This window comes from Thermobia domestica, chromosome 16 (genome assembly GCF_964235325.1).
Source record: "Thermobia domestica chromosome 16, izTheDome1.hap1.1, whole genome shotgun sequence".
NCBI classification, from domain to species: domain Eukaryota; kingdom Metazoa; phylum Arthropoda; class Insecta; order Zygentoma; family Lepismatidae; genus Thermobia; species Thermobia domestica.
In genome coordinates, this window is record NC_137469.1 from 86,783,659 (window position 1) to 86,800,622 (window position 16,964).

Genomic DNA, 16,964 nt, shown 5'->3' on the forward strand with positions numbered 1-16,964 from the left:
AATATATTCAGATTACTTGCGTAAAATGTTTGTCGTGGAACAACTTGAAACATAGAACATGTGAAGAAGACATATTTACTGAAAACTGTATGATCAATAATTAAGGTACAACATTAGGGTAGATGCCCATATTTCGATACTTAAGCAATAGAGCTGTGTCACGTGCATACCAATAGCAAAACACAAGATGTCAGCGATGAAAAACAAAAGTTTATAGATTAATGAAAGTAAAGATGGCATGATGGAGTCCACAGATAAATATTCAGACCTTGTATATGGTATATTATGAAACCGTACAAAAGCAATAAAACCGTACCGTATATTATGAAACCGTACATCATTCATCATTTTGGTTTCCCAATTTCGGATATGGCGGTGCCTATTTCCTGTTCGGCCTAAGCTCTAAACTGCGATAAACAAAGCCACGTGAAACTAAATCTAGCTGATTTGCTGTTGGACTACCGACGCTTGTGTTCCTCCGCAAAATAGTTCATATGATTTGATTATTATTTTCACTATGAAGCTCCACATAAAACTACTACATTATTATAAAAGACAAAAATATAATGCAGATTATCTAATATTACTGCAATCGAGTGTGGTTAATGCAACAATAGAAATAAACACTAAACAAGCGCGGTAATTATGGCGCCAATTCAACTGTGAAGGCATGTTCTGCTTTTAAAGTCTGAAAGATGGCTGGCATGAATCCCGGTTCCGCGAGCGTTGTGGTGAAACACCAACGACGCAAACCTTTACTCACTAAGCAACAATTGTTTACCAGCGAAATTCAACTTTTTAAAAAATCTTTCGAGTTTTTTTCTTTCTTTTCTGCTGCTGCTGTAAGTATCTGAACAACACGAGACAGTATTGTCAAAATGCACGTGTATAATTTGCTCCTCCCCGTGGAGAGTGGGAGTGATACATCACTAGCCAATCGTAATTGTGACAAGCGGAAGGATACAAATATTTTGTTTATCGGAATTTAGAGCTAACGCTGAACAGGGAATAATTTCGGATAAGATTTCAAATAACATTGATAGACGATAAACATGGTTTAGTAGCATTGATTATGTTACACAAATGATAGCAAATATAAAGCAAGGAAAGAAGAGAGCAGTTGTAGCTAATTGCAGCTTGCGTACTTGTAGCTCGTACGTAGGTTTTACCGAAAATCGCACCAACATCAGACATAGAAACCGACTTAAACGGGTGATTATCGAGCCAGAAATCGATTTCCTGTGAATAGAACTGCTTAAATAGACCCATAAAACTCACATCCAGAGGTTGGAGCTTGTGCGTCGAGTGGGGTGGCAAGCACAAAATAATGACACCATTGGTCCATCCTAGGTGGATAATGTCCAGGTTACGGGTGTGTGAATAGTGCCCATCCAGTATGTGCATATGAGCACAACAGGATCGCTAGATGATAGTTTTACAACTTTAACGAAATGTTCAAACCTTTGTGTGAAAATATGGATTTAGATCTAACCCGAGGGGTGGCATGCTGCTACAGTCCCTAGTGATGTTCCATGTAGGAATTCAGGTTTCATACCCACGCGCGGAACAACAATTGGAGGAGGAACTATGCACCACAAGCATTCATGCATGTCACAATCGTTCAGCTGAGGACAGTCTCGCAGTCTGACGTTTCTCTTTAACACTGAGACCTTGCGAGCGTGTACCTTGGACAATGGATATACCAGTTTCATCCACACTGTACACTTTTGATGACTCGAAGTTCACTTTTTGCAATTCCGGCCGCAACAGCTAAAAAAAATAAAAACTTTTGTAAAAGTTTTAACTCTTGCAAGTGAAACGTGCTTTGTTTTTCGAAAAGAGTGGTTAGGGTACGGGTCAAAAACTTCCTTAACCATTTTTTGCCAGCAATGTTAGTTCTTGATGAGAATGAGTGTTTACTGTTGTTCTTCACCGCAAGCTTATAGGCGAATACGAACATCTCGACGCCTAAGTCCATAAAAACGTTCATCCGTTATTGTAAAATATCCAGAGTTCTTCTTCAAGCTTAGTTCCTAAGGCACATTTACGGCCAATTCGTGATTGGAAACGTTACTGAATGTTTGCACATTTGATATGATCTAAGAGAGTTGACCTAGGAACTTCAAACACTTTGGAAGCCTTCAGAAACTCCATTTCCTTCTTCTTCACAGTGTCGATGGCTTTTTCGATATTGCCCATGGACCATGACCTTTTGCGTCCAGACATCTGCAAGAGGGATGCAATATTTAGTATTTTTAAAAGGACGCTTAATTTCGGATAATTGAAATTAGGACCTCATTCTGTATCCGAAATTGGGAAACCACGTCAACTTCCAGAGATGGCTACTATGTGCTGTTACCGAACACTCGACTTGACAAACAACATACTCATATTTATCTGCAATAGCTATTCTAAGTACAAGCATGCACACAATCCATTCCATATTCACCTTCAAGTTTGATGTGCTAAGTTACACCAGCAAAATATAACGAAAATGTGGAAAACAAAGGAACTGTCCCTACAAAGTTCACACGCAGCTTACACGTCCAGCACCTTCTTGACAACACAACATCGCCAGGGCTCACTAGTTCGCATCGTTGCCACGTCTGTGCTGGTGTATTGTGGTGAGATATTAATGTATCCGAAAATAGGAACCTATCCGAAATATGGACACCCTACTCTATTTAAACCTGGTAATTAAATCGTATTGCATAGCGCATCATGACCTCTAAATTCTCCTGACACATGCTTTTTGACTAATTACAGATTTTCTATACTAATTTTTATGGAAAATGTTAATATTTGTGTCAAATGATTATTTGGCTTTGTGAACATCGTATTAAACTGTTACTAATTTTGAAGAAGGTATGCACACTCTTAGTAAAACTAGTGTACATTGTCATGTTTTGACTATTTCAGTATCTTCATTAGACACAAGAGTACTATAAAAAAATTGTGTCTGGTGATGATACTACTATAGTATCAAAATGTAATACTGAATACTGTTTTGATTTTACAATTTTCTCGCAACTCCCCTATAGTTTCAATGACGCTGTTGGCGTCATGATCATCTTTGAGGGTACTCCTGGGTACATTCTGTGAATATACATTAAACTGATACTATTTAAGAACGAAGTACTCGCACTCCTAATAAAAGTAATACAAAGGGTAATATTTCGACACTATAGCACTATCTTTATCAGACGCAAGAACACTTCAATAGTACTCTTGTATCTGATGATAGTCTATTATAATATCAAAATGTTATGCTGTATAGTTCTCTGTTTTTGTTTAAAATATTTTATCGCGATTCTCCAATGTTTTCAATGATGTAATTTTGCATCACGACTCTCCTTGAGGTCACTTCTGCATTTACCCTGTGGATATGAACAAAGCAGAAACATATTTACAAAAGCAATATGCAATGTAACATTTCGATACTGTAGCAATTTCTTCATTAGAGAGAATACTAAAAAAGTATTCTTGTGTATGATGAAGACACTGGTAACACATTGAAACGTTACACTGTATACTGTTTATTGTTCTAACTCAATTTTTGGCTTTTTCACTGTTATTTCAATGAGAACTTGCGTCACGACTTTCCTTGAAGCCACTTCTGTATGTATCCTGCGATCAAAGTGATACCCGTTGGGAATGATGTAAATTTATTAACCAAAGCAGTGTACAGTGTAACATTTTGATACCACAATAGTGTTTTCAGTAGACACAATACATTACAACACAATGTAACGTACTATAGTATTTTAACGTTACACTGTGCACTCTTTATTATTCAAACGCAATGTTTCGTGTAGGGACGCGGTGGCTCAATGATAGAGCGTTCATCTCTGGTGTATGGGCAGTATTGGGAAGTAACGTAACGCAAGTAACGCGTTACTTTTAAGTAACGTTTCTTAGTAACGCGTTACTTTTAAGTAACGTTTCTTAGTAACGCGTTACATTTTTTCCAAAGTAACTGTAACGGTAACGCGTTACAAATTTTTAAGTAACGTACCTAGTTTGCGTTACTTTTTTCGCGTTACATTTCGGATGAGTAACTACAATATATGTAAATTTTTTTCGGAAACAAATGTTTCTTTCCTGTAACTGAATTTCTCAGAATGAAACAATCGAGCATGAACTACGTATGTCAGTGACCGACAGTCACACACACACACACAGAAACAGAGAAGTTCGTAGTGCCACTTGCTGTTTTTTGAAGATGAGGACAGCCTTAGGGAAATTACGTGTATTGATTGCAAGCACCTGAAAGATTCTGTCGTAGATTTTGACAGCTCAAAATCAATACATTCAGTGAGTGAACTAGGAGTGCAGTGATACCGGTAGTCTATTTTACTTTGATTGGTGTTGTGTTTATAAAGATGGAGAACGAAAATATTTTACCGTTCGAACATTTGAAAGAATACTTTTTTCTTAAGAGCTGAGGATGATGGTGGACAGAATTTGAAAGTAAAGTGTCTGAAGTGCCCCGGTGGAAAATATTTATCAACAACAAGGGTGCCATAATTAACGATTTACAGTAAGGGGTTAATATGAATATCAGGTGTTCTGATGAGCAGGCCTACTTTATTCCTAGAAAATAGTTTGTTGATGCATGTAATATTGGAGTTCTTTCAGATCAGTTTGCTTATCCCAGAATCCCGTTGATTATAGAGTAGTGTAATGTTTCCCTATATTCTTTATTTTTAATTTTACATAACAATATTGTTATTATTATATAATTAGTTTAGCAGAATAATAATAAGCAACCATTTTTTCTAACGCATAGGGATGAACATGAGTCAAGCTAAAACTCGACTTGACTCGAATTCAAGTCGAGTTTCGAGTCAAGTCAAGGGTAATATCCTCGAGTCGAGTTCCAAGCCGATTCAATTTTTCGCGTCGAGTTTTGAGTCCAGTCGAGTTGGATAAATGGCTCGTTCGTTTTAAGTTGTCTTGAAATCATGGCCTGATTACACAGGAAAACGAAAACCATGGAATACTTTTAGCGTTGGTCACGAGAGGCGACACTGCTCGCATCTCGTCTCGTCTCGATAACGAGACCACAAGAGATTTTTTATAACAAGCTCAGCTCGGCTCGGCTCAACTGAGATAGCTCCAGCCGGTTCACTTGGGGTGAACCATCGGATGGTAGGGATGGTAGGGTGGTAGGGATGAGCCATATGCTCGGTTCGGGTCAACAGAGCCGAGTCAGTTGGGTGAGCTGTTGGCTCGGCTCATTTCTCGGTTCGGGTCGATAGTGAATAAGCTGTGAGCCGAGCTGCTCGAGTCGTTGACAAGTCTAAACCCGGGCCGAGCAGTTTTGAAGATATTTGACCAGTGCCCTATAACTTTTAACAGTGTTTGCCTCGAGCCCGAATACTCAATCTAGACCCTCAACCCAAATTCAGAAGCTCGTGAACAATGTCCTTGACTCCTAGACTTCACGACTACCGAGGTTGGAAATCAACTAGTTTTTTAATATTCAAATACAAACCACCTATATTTCTCTTTATATACATTATTATTATTATTATTATTATTATTATTATTATTATTATTATTATTATTATTATTATTAAAAGTTAATACCCTAGATTGTGCTGTAGTTAGTAATCTGAACAGCAATAATATAACGATTCCAGTAATATGTGAAAATGATGTTACTGAAGTAATAGGCAAACTTCGGCCATTAGCATCTTCAGGACCTGGGAGCTTTCCAAATTATATCCTTAAAGCATGTTCGAAAGAAATAGCCCCAGTCTTGTCAAAAATATACAATACCTCATTAAGAACAGGGTCATTCCCATCTAAATGGAAACATGTACATGTGGTACCGGTTTACAAGAATAATGACAAGTTAAATCCGAACAACTACAGGCCGATAACCTTATTGAACATATTTTCTAAAATTTTTGAAACCATCATTCACAAACACTTGTTTTTTAATGTAAAAAATATATTGCAAAAATCACAGCATGGCTTTTATAAAGGGAAATCAGTTGTAACCAATCTCTGTGAAATAACGGATTTTATCTACTATGCAATGAAAAGTAGATCACAAACTGATGTCATATACATTGACATGAGTAAAGCTTTTGATTCAGTTGACCATAGATTGCTGTTAAAAAAACTGTCAAATACAGGTGTAACACCCTTGTACCTAAAATTTTTTGAAAGCTATTTGACTGGTAGAACATACCAAATTAAAATTGGAAATGTCATGTCAGATTCAGCCAGTATTAGTAACGGTGTTCCTCAAGGTTCTCCTCTGGGCCCATTACTTTTCTCTATTTTTATTAATGACTTACCAACAGTCTTAAATCATTCAAAGGTTTTACTTTATGCTGATGACATTAAGCTTTTTAGTGTAGTAAATAATATTGAGGACAACGATAGGCTACAAGATGACTTAAATAGAATCATTATGTGGTGCAAGGATAACGGTATGAGTATCAATTGTCTGAAAACTAAGTGCATGACCTACAGTAACAAATCGCAATACTATGTAAGTCAATACGAAATACAAGGTACTGTAATACAGAAAGTTGACACAATAAAGGATTTAGGTGTAACATTTGACAGGTCACTAAGCTTTGGTGATCATATACAAAATGTATGTAATGAAGCAAGAAAAATAATTGGTTACCTGTTTAATCAATGGCCTGCTTTCTGTCAATCAAATACATATGTACTCTTATATAAATTACTGGTAAGGTCGAAACTAGAATATGCATCAGTGACTTGGAACAGCCTAACAAAAACTCTCGTAAACAAACTCGAGATGGTGCAAAAGTGTTTTATTAGAATACTTTGTTTTAAGTTAGGACTTGACTATTATTCTAGCACGTATGAACATTGGATAACGTATTTTAATTTGGAACGACTGGCTGACAGGAGAAAATTGATTGAATCTGTATTTGTAGGAAAGTTACTTGACAACCAATATACCTCATACTATATTTTTAAAAATGTTGATTTTAAAGTTCCAACATATGGTACAAGGGCAAAAATTTTATTGCAACCGCATAATAGAAAACATATTTTAATCTGTAGGATTTTAGAAAGCTATAATGAATGCATATCTTAAAATATGACTTTATTTTAGAATTTTAAATATACGTAACTTAGTACTTTTTATTTTTATTTTATTTTATTTTATTACTTTTAATTTTTGACACTTCTTTGTTTTAATAATTGACGTACACTGCACTGTCAATGTTTTTATTATTAATAATTAATGATATAGATGTAATCATAATTTTATCACTAGTATTATATATTCATTGCTAAAATAATGTAGAATAAGACAAAGTGCTGTATTTTTGCTGTATTTTAGCTGTTCTCAGCACGTAAAATAAAGTTTATTATTATTATTATTATTATTATTATTAATAATAATAATAATAATAATAATAATCAGGGCCCGGATTTTGTTGACAAGTCAACTTTTTCCTATTACGCATAGGACAAGGCAAGTTGAAATAAAAACGTTATTCATCAACTCTAGGTTCTAAAAATATATCTTTTTATGGTCAACATTTTGTCACTTTTTGCCGTTTTGAAGTTTTATGTCATTTTTTAATATTTTAAGGTAACTTTTAGGTCACTTATGGTCTTTTTATTCTTTTTCTTCTACATAAAGAAATCTTAAAATGAACACTGTTTACGGATTTGAAGAACACGAAGTTAAATTATATCTTTCTTGATTCCTGACTATTGGGGTGGAAAAAATGCATTCCTAACAAGCTCATGAATACTAAGCTGTAGTTGGTTGACGAGGGATGGGGGTTGGTAGGTGGTGAAACACATGGGTTTGGGTTGTTGACCACATGAGATATGATCAGGTAAATAACTAAAAAATAAATTGGAAGGCGTTCAAAGATTTTAAACTTTTTTATCTATTATTCTCGTGTATACAGTCTACACTTGCGAACTTTGATTCCTAGTTTCAAACTTATACTGAACTTTACTTCCTAGTTTCAACTCACGAGTGAATTGACACTTTCAGTACTTACAGTACAATACAAGTTTGACTTATCATTGAACACACCGTTGGGCTGCAGCTAATTGAAACAAAACTTTTGAAAATGACAGAAATGATATTTAAAATTCAATAGATATTCAAAAAATTACCATGTTTAACGAAGTAAAAGTTTTTAAAAACGCAAGTTTAAAGTCACTTTTTGTGAATTTTAGGGCCATTTTACAGGAATTTTAGTGTCATTTTATAGGTCACTTTTGAGAAAAGTTTAGGTCAACTAGATCCGGGCCCTGATAATAATAATAATAATAATAATAATAATAATAATAATAATATATTTATTTTTAGTGCCATGAACAGCCAGATAGCAAAAATACAGCACTTAGTCATAGAACTAAGGGTTATAACACACATCTTATATTCCTTTTAATATTAATAATACATTTGTTTCGACGATAGGAGGTCATTGTTTATCCTATAATGTACACATAATTTTATGACTTGTGTCTTGTCTGAACAAACATAATTACTTCATTCTTCATTAAAATAGCTAGTCAATTATCTTAAAATTGTCCTTAAAACAAGGATACCGTCAGACATACAAATATACTATAAAAAATATGCATACCTATTAAAATCTATACGTCTGTTCAATAAATACAATTATCCCGATAATATATTAAAAGAAATTCTCACTTTTCTTAAAATTATAGAATTTTTATCTGTCTGGACAAACATAATTATTTCATTCTTCATTAAAATAGTTAGTCAATTATCTTAAAATTGTCCTTAAAACAAGGATACCGTCAAACATACAAATATACTATAAAAATATACATACCTATTAAAATCTATACGTCTGTTCAATAAATACAATTATCCCGATAATATGTTAAAAGAACTTGTCAGTTTTCTTAAGATTATAGAATTTTTATTCATGGGAACCACTTCCGATGCTCTTCTAAGATTATATGTTGGTACCCTTATACCTATATTATGTAGGCAGTATTCACTACTATATCTATTATCTAAAATTTTCTGAATAAAGTTTTTCTCTATCATTTTTCTTCTTACATGTAATTCTTGCAACCCCCAGTATTTGTTCCAGTAATCATAACTATGAGAGTAGTAATCTTTTTTCTTATTTCTACACAATAGCCTAATGAAACATTTTTGAACCGATTCAATTTTGCTACATAATGTTGTGGATATATTATTCCATATAATTGCACCAAATTCTAATCTGGGTCTTACAAGTACCTTAAATAGGTAGACATATGTATTTGCATTTTTAAACTCAGGCCACTGTCTAAAAACAAACCCTATAGTCTTTCGTGTTTTATTTACTATGTCATTAATATGATAATTGAATTTCATATTCATGTTAAATATTATGCCTAGATCTTTAATCTTTTCAACTTTCTGCAGGGATATTCCATCTATGACATATTTGCTAACATAGTATTGCGTCTTATTGGTATATGAAATAAACTTAGTTTTATTACAGTTTATTTTCAGTAGATTATTTTTAAACCATATACTAATACTATCCAAGTCTTTTTGAAGTAAGTAGTTATCGTATTCGCTATTCACTATTCTAAATAACTTCAAATCATCAGCATATAATAATATATTTGAGAATTTAACTTTTTCCGTCAGGTCATTAATAAATAATGAAAAAAGAAGTGGTCCTAAAGGAGATCCCTGAGGTATACCATTCTTTATACAGCCAATACTGGAAGTTACATGACCAATTTTCACTCTATATGTTCTGTTTGATAAATAACTTTGGAACCATCGAATATACTGAGAGGATAGACCAACATTGGATAATTTACGAACTAGAAGTTCATGTTCTATAGAGTCAAAAGCCTTTGACATATCAATATATATAGTGTCAACCTGTAGTCTATTTTTAAGAGCTAAGTACGTAAAATCTGTAAAGTGTACAAGATTCGTAACAATTGATCTGCCTTTATAAAACCCATGCTGAAATTCAGTCATTTTATTTTTTACATTAAAGTATATATGGTTGTGTATTATTATTTCAAATATCTTACTAAATGCATTAACTAATGTGATTGGCCTATAATTTTTCATATTATTGTTATCTTCTGTTTTATGTACAGGTACAATATATACTTGTTTCCATGTCGATGGAAACTCTCCACATCTGAGTGATTCATTCAATATATTTGCTAGAATGGATGACAACTCAGTACCACATGCTTTTATTATATAGTACGGTATGTTATCTGGACCAGGAGAGGTACTTCCATTGATCTGTTTAATTGCACTAAGGACATCCGATTCAGAAATATTAGGTATATTAATTATATCTCCGCTACAAATAGGTAATGTAGAATACATGTTATGGCCATTTACATGACTTAGTCCCAAATTAAAATTTTCACTGAACATGTCTTTAAACAGCTCCACAACATCAGTCTGTGCAGTAGCGACTGTATCATTATATTTCATTTCATTAGGTAATTTTTTGTCATCTGAGTTTTTAAATACTTTCCAGAATACCTTATTGTCACTAACAATGTTGTTTTCTAAACTAAGATAATAGGCCTTTCTCGCTTCTAGATATTTCTTTTTTACAATTTTACGTAATGCAGAATACTTTTGGTACCACATACTGTCATTGGTTTGTCTTGCTTTGACGAAACATTTAGTTTTCTTATTTATTAAAGTTTTCAGTTCCCTATTCATCCAGGGGTCTTTAAACTTAGGTTTATTAATGACTACTTTCTTAGGTACACAAGTATCTAGAACATTATATATCCTATCATAAAAACTGTTGGTCATAGTATTAATATCAATTGTATCTATATTCAATTCATTAATTGCCTTGATACCCTGATATACACCTAAGAAGTCAGCATTCTTAAAATCAAAAACTTTTGTTTGGTTAGAGATATTGTCTTGATTGTTATTATTACTTTTAATTATTTCCCATTCAAAAACAAAAGGTGGATGGAAGCGGTCAATTTTTATTAAAGGTGGGACATCATACACAATGGAACTATTATCCATGTTGGTTAGCAACAGGTCTAGAACTTTATCTTTCCTATTAGGATCATACGACCTATTCAATTGTTTTAGATTAAGTATATTACTTAGTTCAATTACTTTGTCAGCTTTTTTCATAGTGTAGTAGTTATATGTGGTTATAGTTCCAGTAGCCCAATCTATTCCACCTACGTTAAAATCACCTAAAACTATGAGGTTACAATTTCTTGTTATTAGAAAAGTGGTTAACCATTCACAATAGTTAATAAAATTCTTTAATGGTAAGTCAGGGGGAATATAATGCAAGCACAATAATAATGGCTTGTTGTCAGGGATTAAAACTTTAACTATAATAATATCAAGAATATCATCTGGGGGAGTTATAATTTCATATGCATATTCCTTTTTTATGATAACTATACAGCTCCCACCCTTAGTCTTGTTTACTAGTGCCAAGTTTCTATCTTTACGTATAGTATTGTAATTATTTGATAATTGTACAAAGTGTTGATTCCTTTCTTTTAACCAAGTTTCAGTGATACAATAAATATCAAAGTCTTTACAATTTACTTCATCTATAAATACCTTCTCTTTCGTATTAATTCCATTAGCATTTTGATAATATAATCGCAAGTGCGTCATACTTATTTTATATTAGTTTATGCTATTTATTTACCTTTACTATCCACCTTCTCAGCTCTTACTTCATGGCACACAATTTCTTCCTTTAGTCGACCCATAAATTTAGTAAATAAGACACCATCTGGCCAGACATTTGGATTATAGACACAATCAAAATCATTTTCTTCTACAGCTACATAAAACGAAGAATAACTACTGTGTTTTGTTTTTAACTGTACACATTTAGTAACATTAACATTAGCACTTTCCTTCACAAATGCAGAGAGATCTTTACACGAAACACTAGGATCGAGTCTCGTCACAAACAGTGCAGACGTACGAGGACCTTTTTTGTTTACTTTCAGTTTGCCCGTGGCATTCTTTCCTTGCATTAAAGTATTACGATTCCTGTTGTCAGAGTCAGATAAGGTTGTAGTTTTTGTTCCACTCGGAAGTTCTTGGTTGTTTCGCCTTAGGCGTTTGGTTACCAGCTTCCATTCACCAAGACTTGTTTCCTGTTGTAAACTGTTAGAGGGTGCTTCATTGTCCTTGACCATGACATTCATAGAATCACCTTGCACCTTTTTTTTTTTTTGATCAGAGGGTATTGAACTATTTATCACTTCAGCAAATGTACGAGCTTTATTATTAGCTGATAGCAACTCATTTAATTTTATATTTTCCTGTTTCATCGATATCAGTTCAGCCTTCAAGGAATCATATTTTTCACTAATATCACTTAACATAACTAAAACCTCATATAGCTTATTTTTCACTTCGACACAACAAGTAGAGCAGTTCTGTTCTTTATGGCTTAAAATCGAATCTGATTTCTCTTCTATATCTTCAGCTTCACTTATCTCAGCATCGGAATTCAGATTTTGATCTTCTTTTCGAGGTCCAAACTGCTTCGTTGTGGTCGGAGTAATGGTCACATTCTCATCTCTATTCCTAATGCAATTCTGACATTTATACGTAGATTTACCATTGAAGAAATACAAGTCATATTCAATACGTCCAAATTTTAGACAGTTCTTTACATGAAATCTAATTTTACACAAACAACATGCTAATATTAGTTGTTTACCGAAAAATGGTCTGAGGCATAGACCACATGTTTCTTCAGTCGGCGCCATCTTGAATAATAATAATAATAATAATAATAATAATAATAATAATAATAATAATAATAATAATAATAATAATAATATAAATTGTAGTAGTAGTAGTGTCATTGATAATAATTATACTGTCTATGTAATATACTTGAAGAATGTACTGAAACTACACACCGGATTTGGCTCGAGTCGACTCGGAACTCGACCCCAATTCGAGTCAGGTTGGAGGAAATTTTTCGAGTCGAGTTCTCGGGTCGAGCTCAAAGATGTATGTTTCTAGTCGAATCGAGTGTCAAAGAAAACTCGCTCGTGTCCATCCCTACGAGTAACGCAGTATGGCATTTTATCAATGTTACATTATATGAAAATGTTCATATATTAAGTAAATATTTGTCCTTGCATTTACATAAAGCGATTCAGAACTATAATAATAATAATAATAATAATAGCGATAGTAATAGTAGTACGGAAAATTGAAGTTATAATTTTTTTCACATTTTTAAAGTTTCGGACCTAAAAGTAACGCGTTACTTTCGAAATAAAGTAACAGTTAGTTTTTTGGGGCAAGTAACGCGTTACTAACGCGTTACATTTTAAGAGAAAGTAAAGTAACTTTTAACGCGTTACATTTTTACAAGTAACTTACCCAACACTGTGTATGGGGTCCTTGGTTCGATCCCAGGTCGCGCCAAGTGAGCTATGTGGTGGACAGACACCATGTAGGGTTTTCTCGGGGTTCTCTCGTTTCCACTTACTTTCTTTATTCCAACCTTTCATTCATTTCTTATCATCACCGTACCCTTTAGCTTAGCCGGCGCAATTGTGGGATGTAAAACTTAAAAATTTCACTTCTTTTTTTTTTTAAAAAAATTTCGTGGTTACCCTATAATTTTAATGATAATTTGCGTCACCATGATACTCCTTGAGGTTACCCCAAAATTGTGTAATAAAATAACTGAACCACTCTACTCTGTATTTATTGGTTATTCAGACACTGAAACCTTTCGCAGTTGTAAACCTTGAATTGTATGTTGCAGTTATGGATCGACATAAACTCAGTAACACATAACACAGTGAACAAAGTCCTGAAACTGAAAACGAAAGAAGAAGAATTTCTCATAACTGCTTTGGAATTGAACATAATAAAGATGCTGCATTCATGCAGATGATATTTCAACCTCTCTCTGTATGTTGCCAGATAATTTTTAACAAAAGGGGAATAATGCTCTACTCTGAATGCTAGATTAACCTTCTGCTATCGTGTGAATACATTTACGTCATTTCTTTCTTGCTTTGCGTCTCATATTGGGTTTGATATCTTCTTCGCATACTAAAATTCTCCAATAGTGTCGGGAAAGAAATGAAGGAACATTTTTAAAGTCAGGATTTTGCTTTTAAAAAATATACGTTACATTCCTACGTACAGATAGTGTGACAGTTATATATAAGTAAGGTACTTTGGCTAACCAGAAAAAGGAATGTAGAAGAGTTTGTTATTGCTTTGGAAATATAACGGCAATTAAAATTGATAGTGCATAAAACAAGGAAAAACATTTCTCTTTGTTGCTGATACACTTTTGGGAATGGGGTGGAGGGTGACAGGCGAGAAATATGAGATAAATAAAATGGATCGACGAAGGATAATAAGCTGGTTTGGTGGGAAGGTGGCAATAAAGGGGAAAAACCGATTTCTTCGCGTAGCACGGGGGAGAAGAATCAATTCGTGCAAAGAATCCCCCTGCCCCGTCTTTCTCATTGTCTCCCCGCCCCCTGTTACCCATTGTGCTCTGAATTCTCAAAATGCATTCGTCGTTCTACATGAGCGAATTTCCTGTAAGCTTGAAGGAGGATATCATAACCATGCATCGATAGGCCTTCTTCCTCTTTTATGGACTACTCCCTCTTATTCGTCGTACCTCGCTCCTCTCGTCTCGCCCCCATCGATGAGATATTTCATGTTCTTCCGCTCGTGTACGATTTGGACGGCGTCCAACGAGTTCGAGAAGTTGATCGCATGAAAAATGCTGCTCAACCTCCTGCCGTTGTTCCCATATCACTTTCACACACACAGATATACACGCACTGTTTTTTTTTTTTTTTAAGTTTTATCCCTCTCTGCTACGTAAGAAGATTTTTGGTGCGAAAGAGAATTTAAGAGAAAAAAAATAGAATAAAGTGTAGAAGGATACATCACTTACCTCAATTCTCTCTCTACAATACCACCGTTCTCTACTTCTTATTTTAATTCTCAAAAATCTCCCACGGAGACTACTTGAAGCTAGTACTTAGGAGAGAAAAGAGAATGAGAAATAGGAGGAGATAAAGAGGACCCATATTCCTCTTTGTTCTTTCGTTCTTTGCATTAGTGACGGAGAATAATTTTCCACTTTTTCTCAGTTCCTGCCAAATTTGCGGAACTCTTGATACTCGTATGTAGAAACCTTTTTGAGTATGTGTGCGCGTTTGTATATATGTACAGTCATGCTATAAAAGCTTAACCAGTCATTTTATTTTTGAAATTTATCTACTCTTGACGGTAGATAATATTAACCAGCAACCTTACTCTTGAAATTTGTCTACTCTTACCAGTAGATAACCAGTCACTTTATTCTTGAAATTTATGTACTCTTACCGGTAGATAGTATTTTCAAACAACCTTACTCTTGGAATTTCAAGGAGATAACCAGTTACTTTATTCTTGCAATTTATCTACTTTTATCGTAGATAATTTTAACCAATTTCTTCATTCCTTATATTTTATTGGTTTAGTTTGGTCTGTTTGAGTTTAAAGTCCTACGATTATGCCTGGGTGGCTAAGGGAGACGTGAACCTATTGATTATAGTGAAATCCAGCGATTTTTTTCGTTCAACCGTACCCCCACCAGGAATCGAACCCGGGACCAAGCGTACCAAAGGCAATCGTGCTAGCCACTGGGCCAAGCGGGAGTCTTCCTTAAATTTGACTACCTCTACCAAGATCTAGTATTAACCAACCTCTTCGCTCTGGAAATTTATCTAGTATTAACCATATATACTATTAACAATCCAGTATACTCTTGAAATTTATTTACACTAAAGTTAAATTTTCAAACATAGGAACACGAGAAAGTCTTTCCTTGCACATGGTTCTGGGTTCGGTCCCCATTTGGTGCAGTAGGTGCCGCCTCATATAGTCTTGGTGTTGAAAGTGCACGTTATACTCCAATCACTCAGGGTCAGTCGATAAATCCGGCAACTCTTCAAAGTGATGAAAAACACAAGTGTTGGATGCAACTCTGCTTCTTGACAGGACATTCTATATATTTATTTGAAGTTTCTCTTTAATATTGCTTGGGAACCAAGAGTATATGAGATGCAAACTTAGATTAATGGTGAATCCGATCAACAAATATTTCCACTTGTATTTGACCTGGGTATCCTGCATCAATTTCAAGTACTCTATACTAAGAAGAAGCCAGAAACTGAACTATGTTAATAAGAATTGCAGTCGGTCCTACAGCAAATTTCTATCTTGCACTAGCGGAAAGTATTATAAACGTGAAATTTCTTAATAAGAAATGTAAAAGGATGAGTCATAAGTCTTGCAATATTTTGGTACACAACATATCCGCATTTATTATACAGCCGTACAATTAGAGGTGGTTAACATTCAAAGCACAGCCTCTCGTGTTGGATTGTCTACAGCTATCTTCCTGCCAGTTCTTAGATTCTACATCAGAGGCAAAGAATTTAGTCACTGCTGTTTCTATCTTCTGCTAGTTGGTAAAACATCGTTATTTCAGAAAGTGCGTCATGAACTGATACAGGTAGCAATCCGAAGGGGCAAGATCATGACTATATGCCGGGTGTTTCATTAGTTCGATGACGTCAAGTTCCTGCATTTTTGCGTGTTTCAAACCGAGTGTGATTTTGAGTTATCCTGTAGTTTTCAGGGGGCGCTTTCGGTTCACCAATGCGGGATATTTTTTGGCGTAGTGCAGCATATATCCTCTACAACTATTCGGAGTGAAGGTCGGCATTGATGGCACGACCGTTATAAACTAACTCGGAGTGAATTACCCCTTCGTAGTTCCACCACACACGGAATATGATTTTATGCTCGTGATGACCCTGTTTGACGACCGATTCTCGAAGTTGCATGATTTTTGCATATTTGTAGTTACGAAAAACACTCACTCCACACGCATTTTGTAGCAGTTGCGGGCACACATCTACTTTCCCCT

General features: G+C 34.5%; 1 protein-coding gene across 1 annotated transcript; it reads right to left on the reverse strand.

Annotated features, from left to right (window-relative positions):
- Positions 1-1,611: 1,611 nt before the first annotated feature.
- Positions 1,612-10,465, reverse strand: LOC145672530 (uncharacterized). The gene is made up of 2 exons (XM_081741691.1): positions 10,127-10,465; positions 1,612-1,770 (listed from the first exon to the last, which is right to left on the reverse strand). Exons 1-2 carry the CDS (start codon positions 10,463-10,465, stop codon positions 1,612-1,614), a joined length of 498 nt encoding a protein of 165 aa, XP_081597817.1.
- Between the last annotated feature and the right edge of the window lie 6,499 nt (positions 10,466-16,964).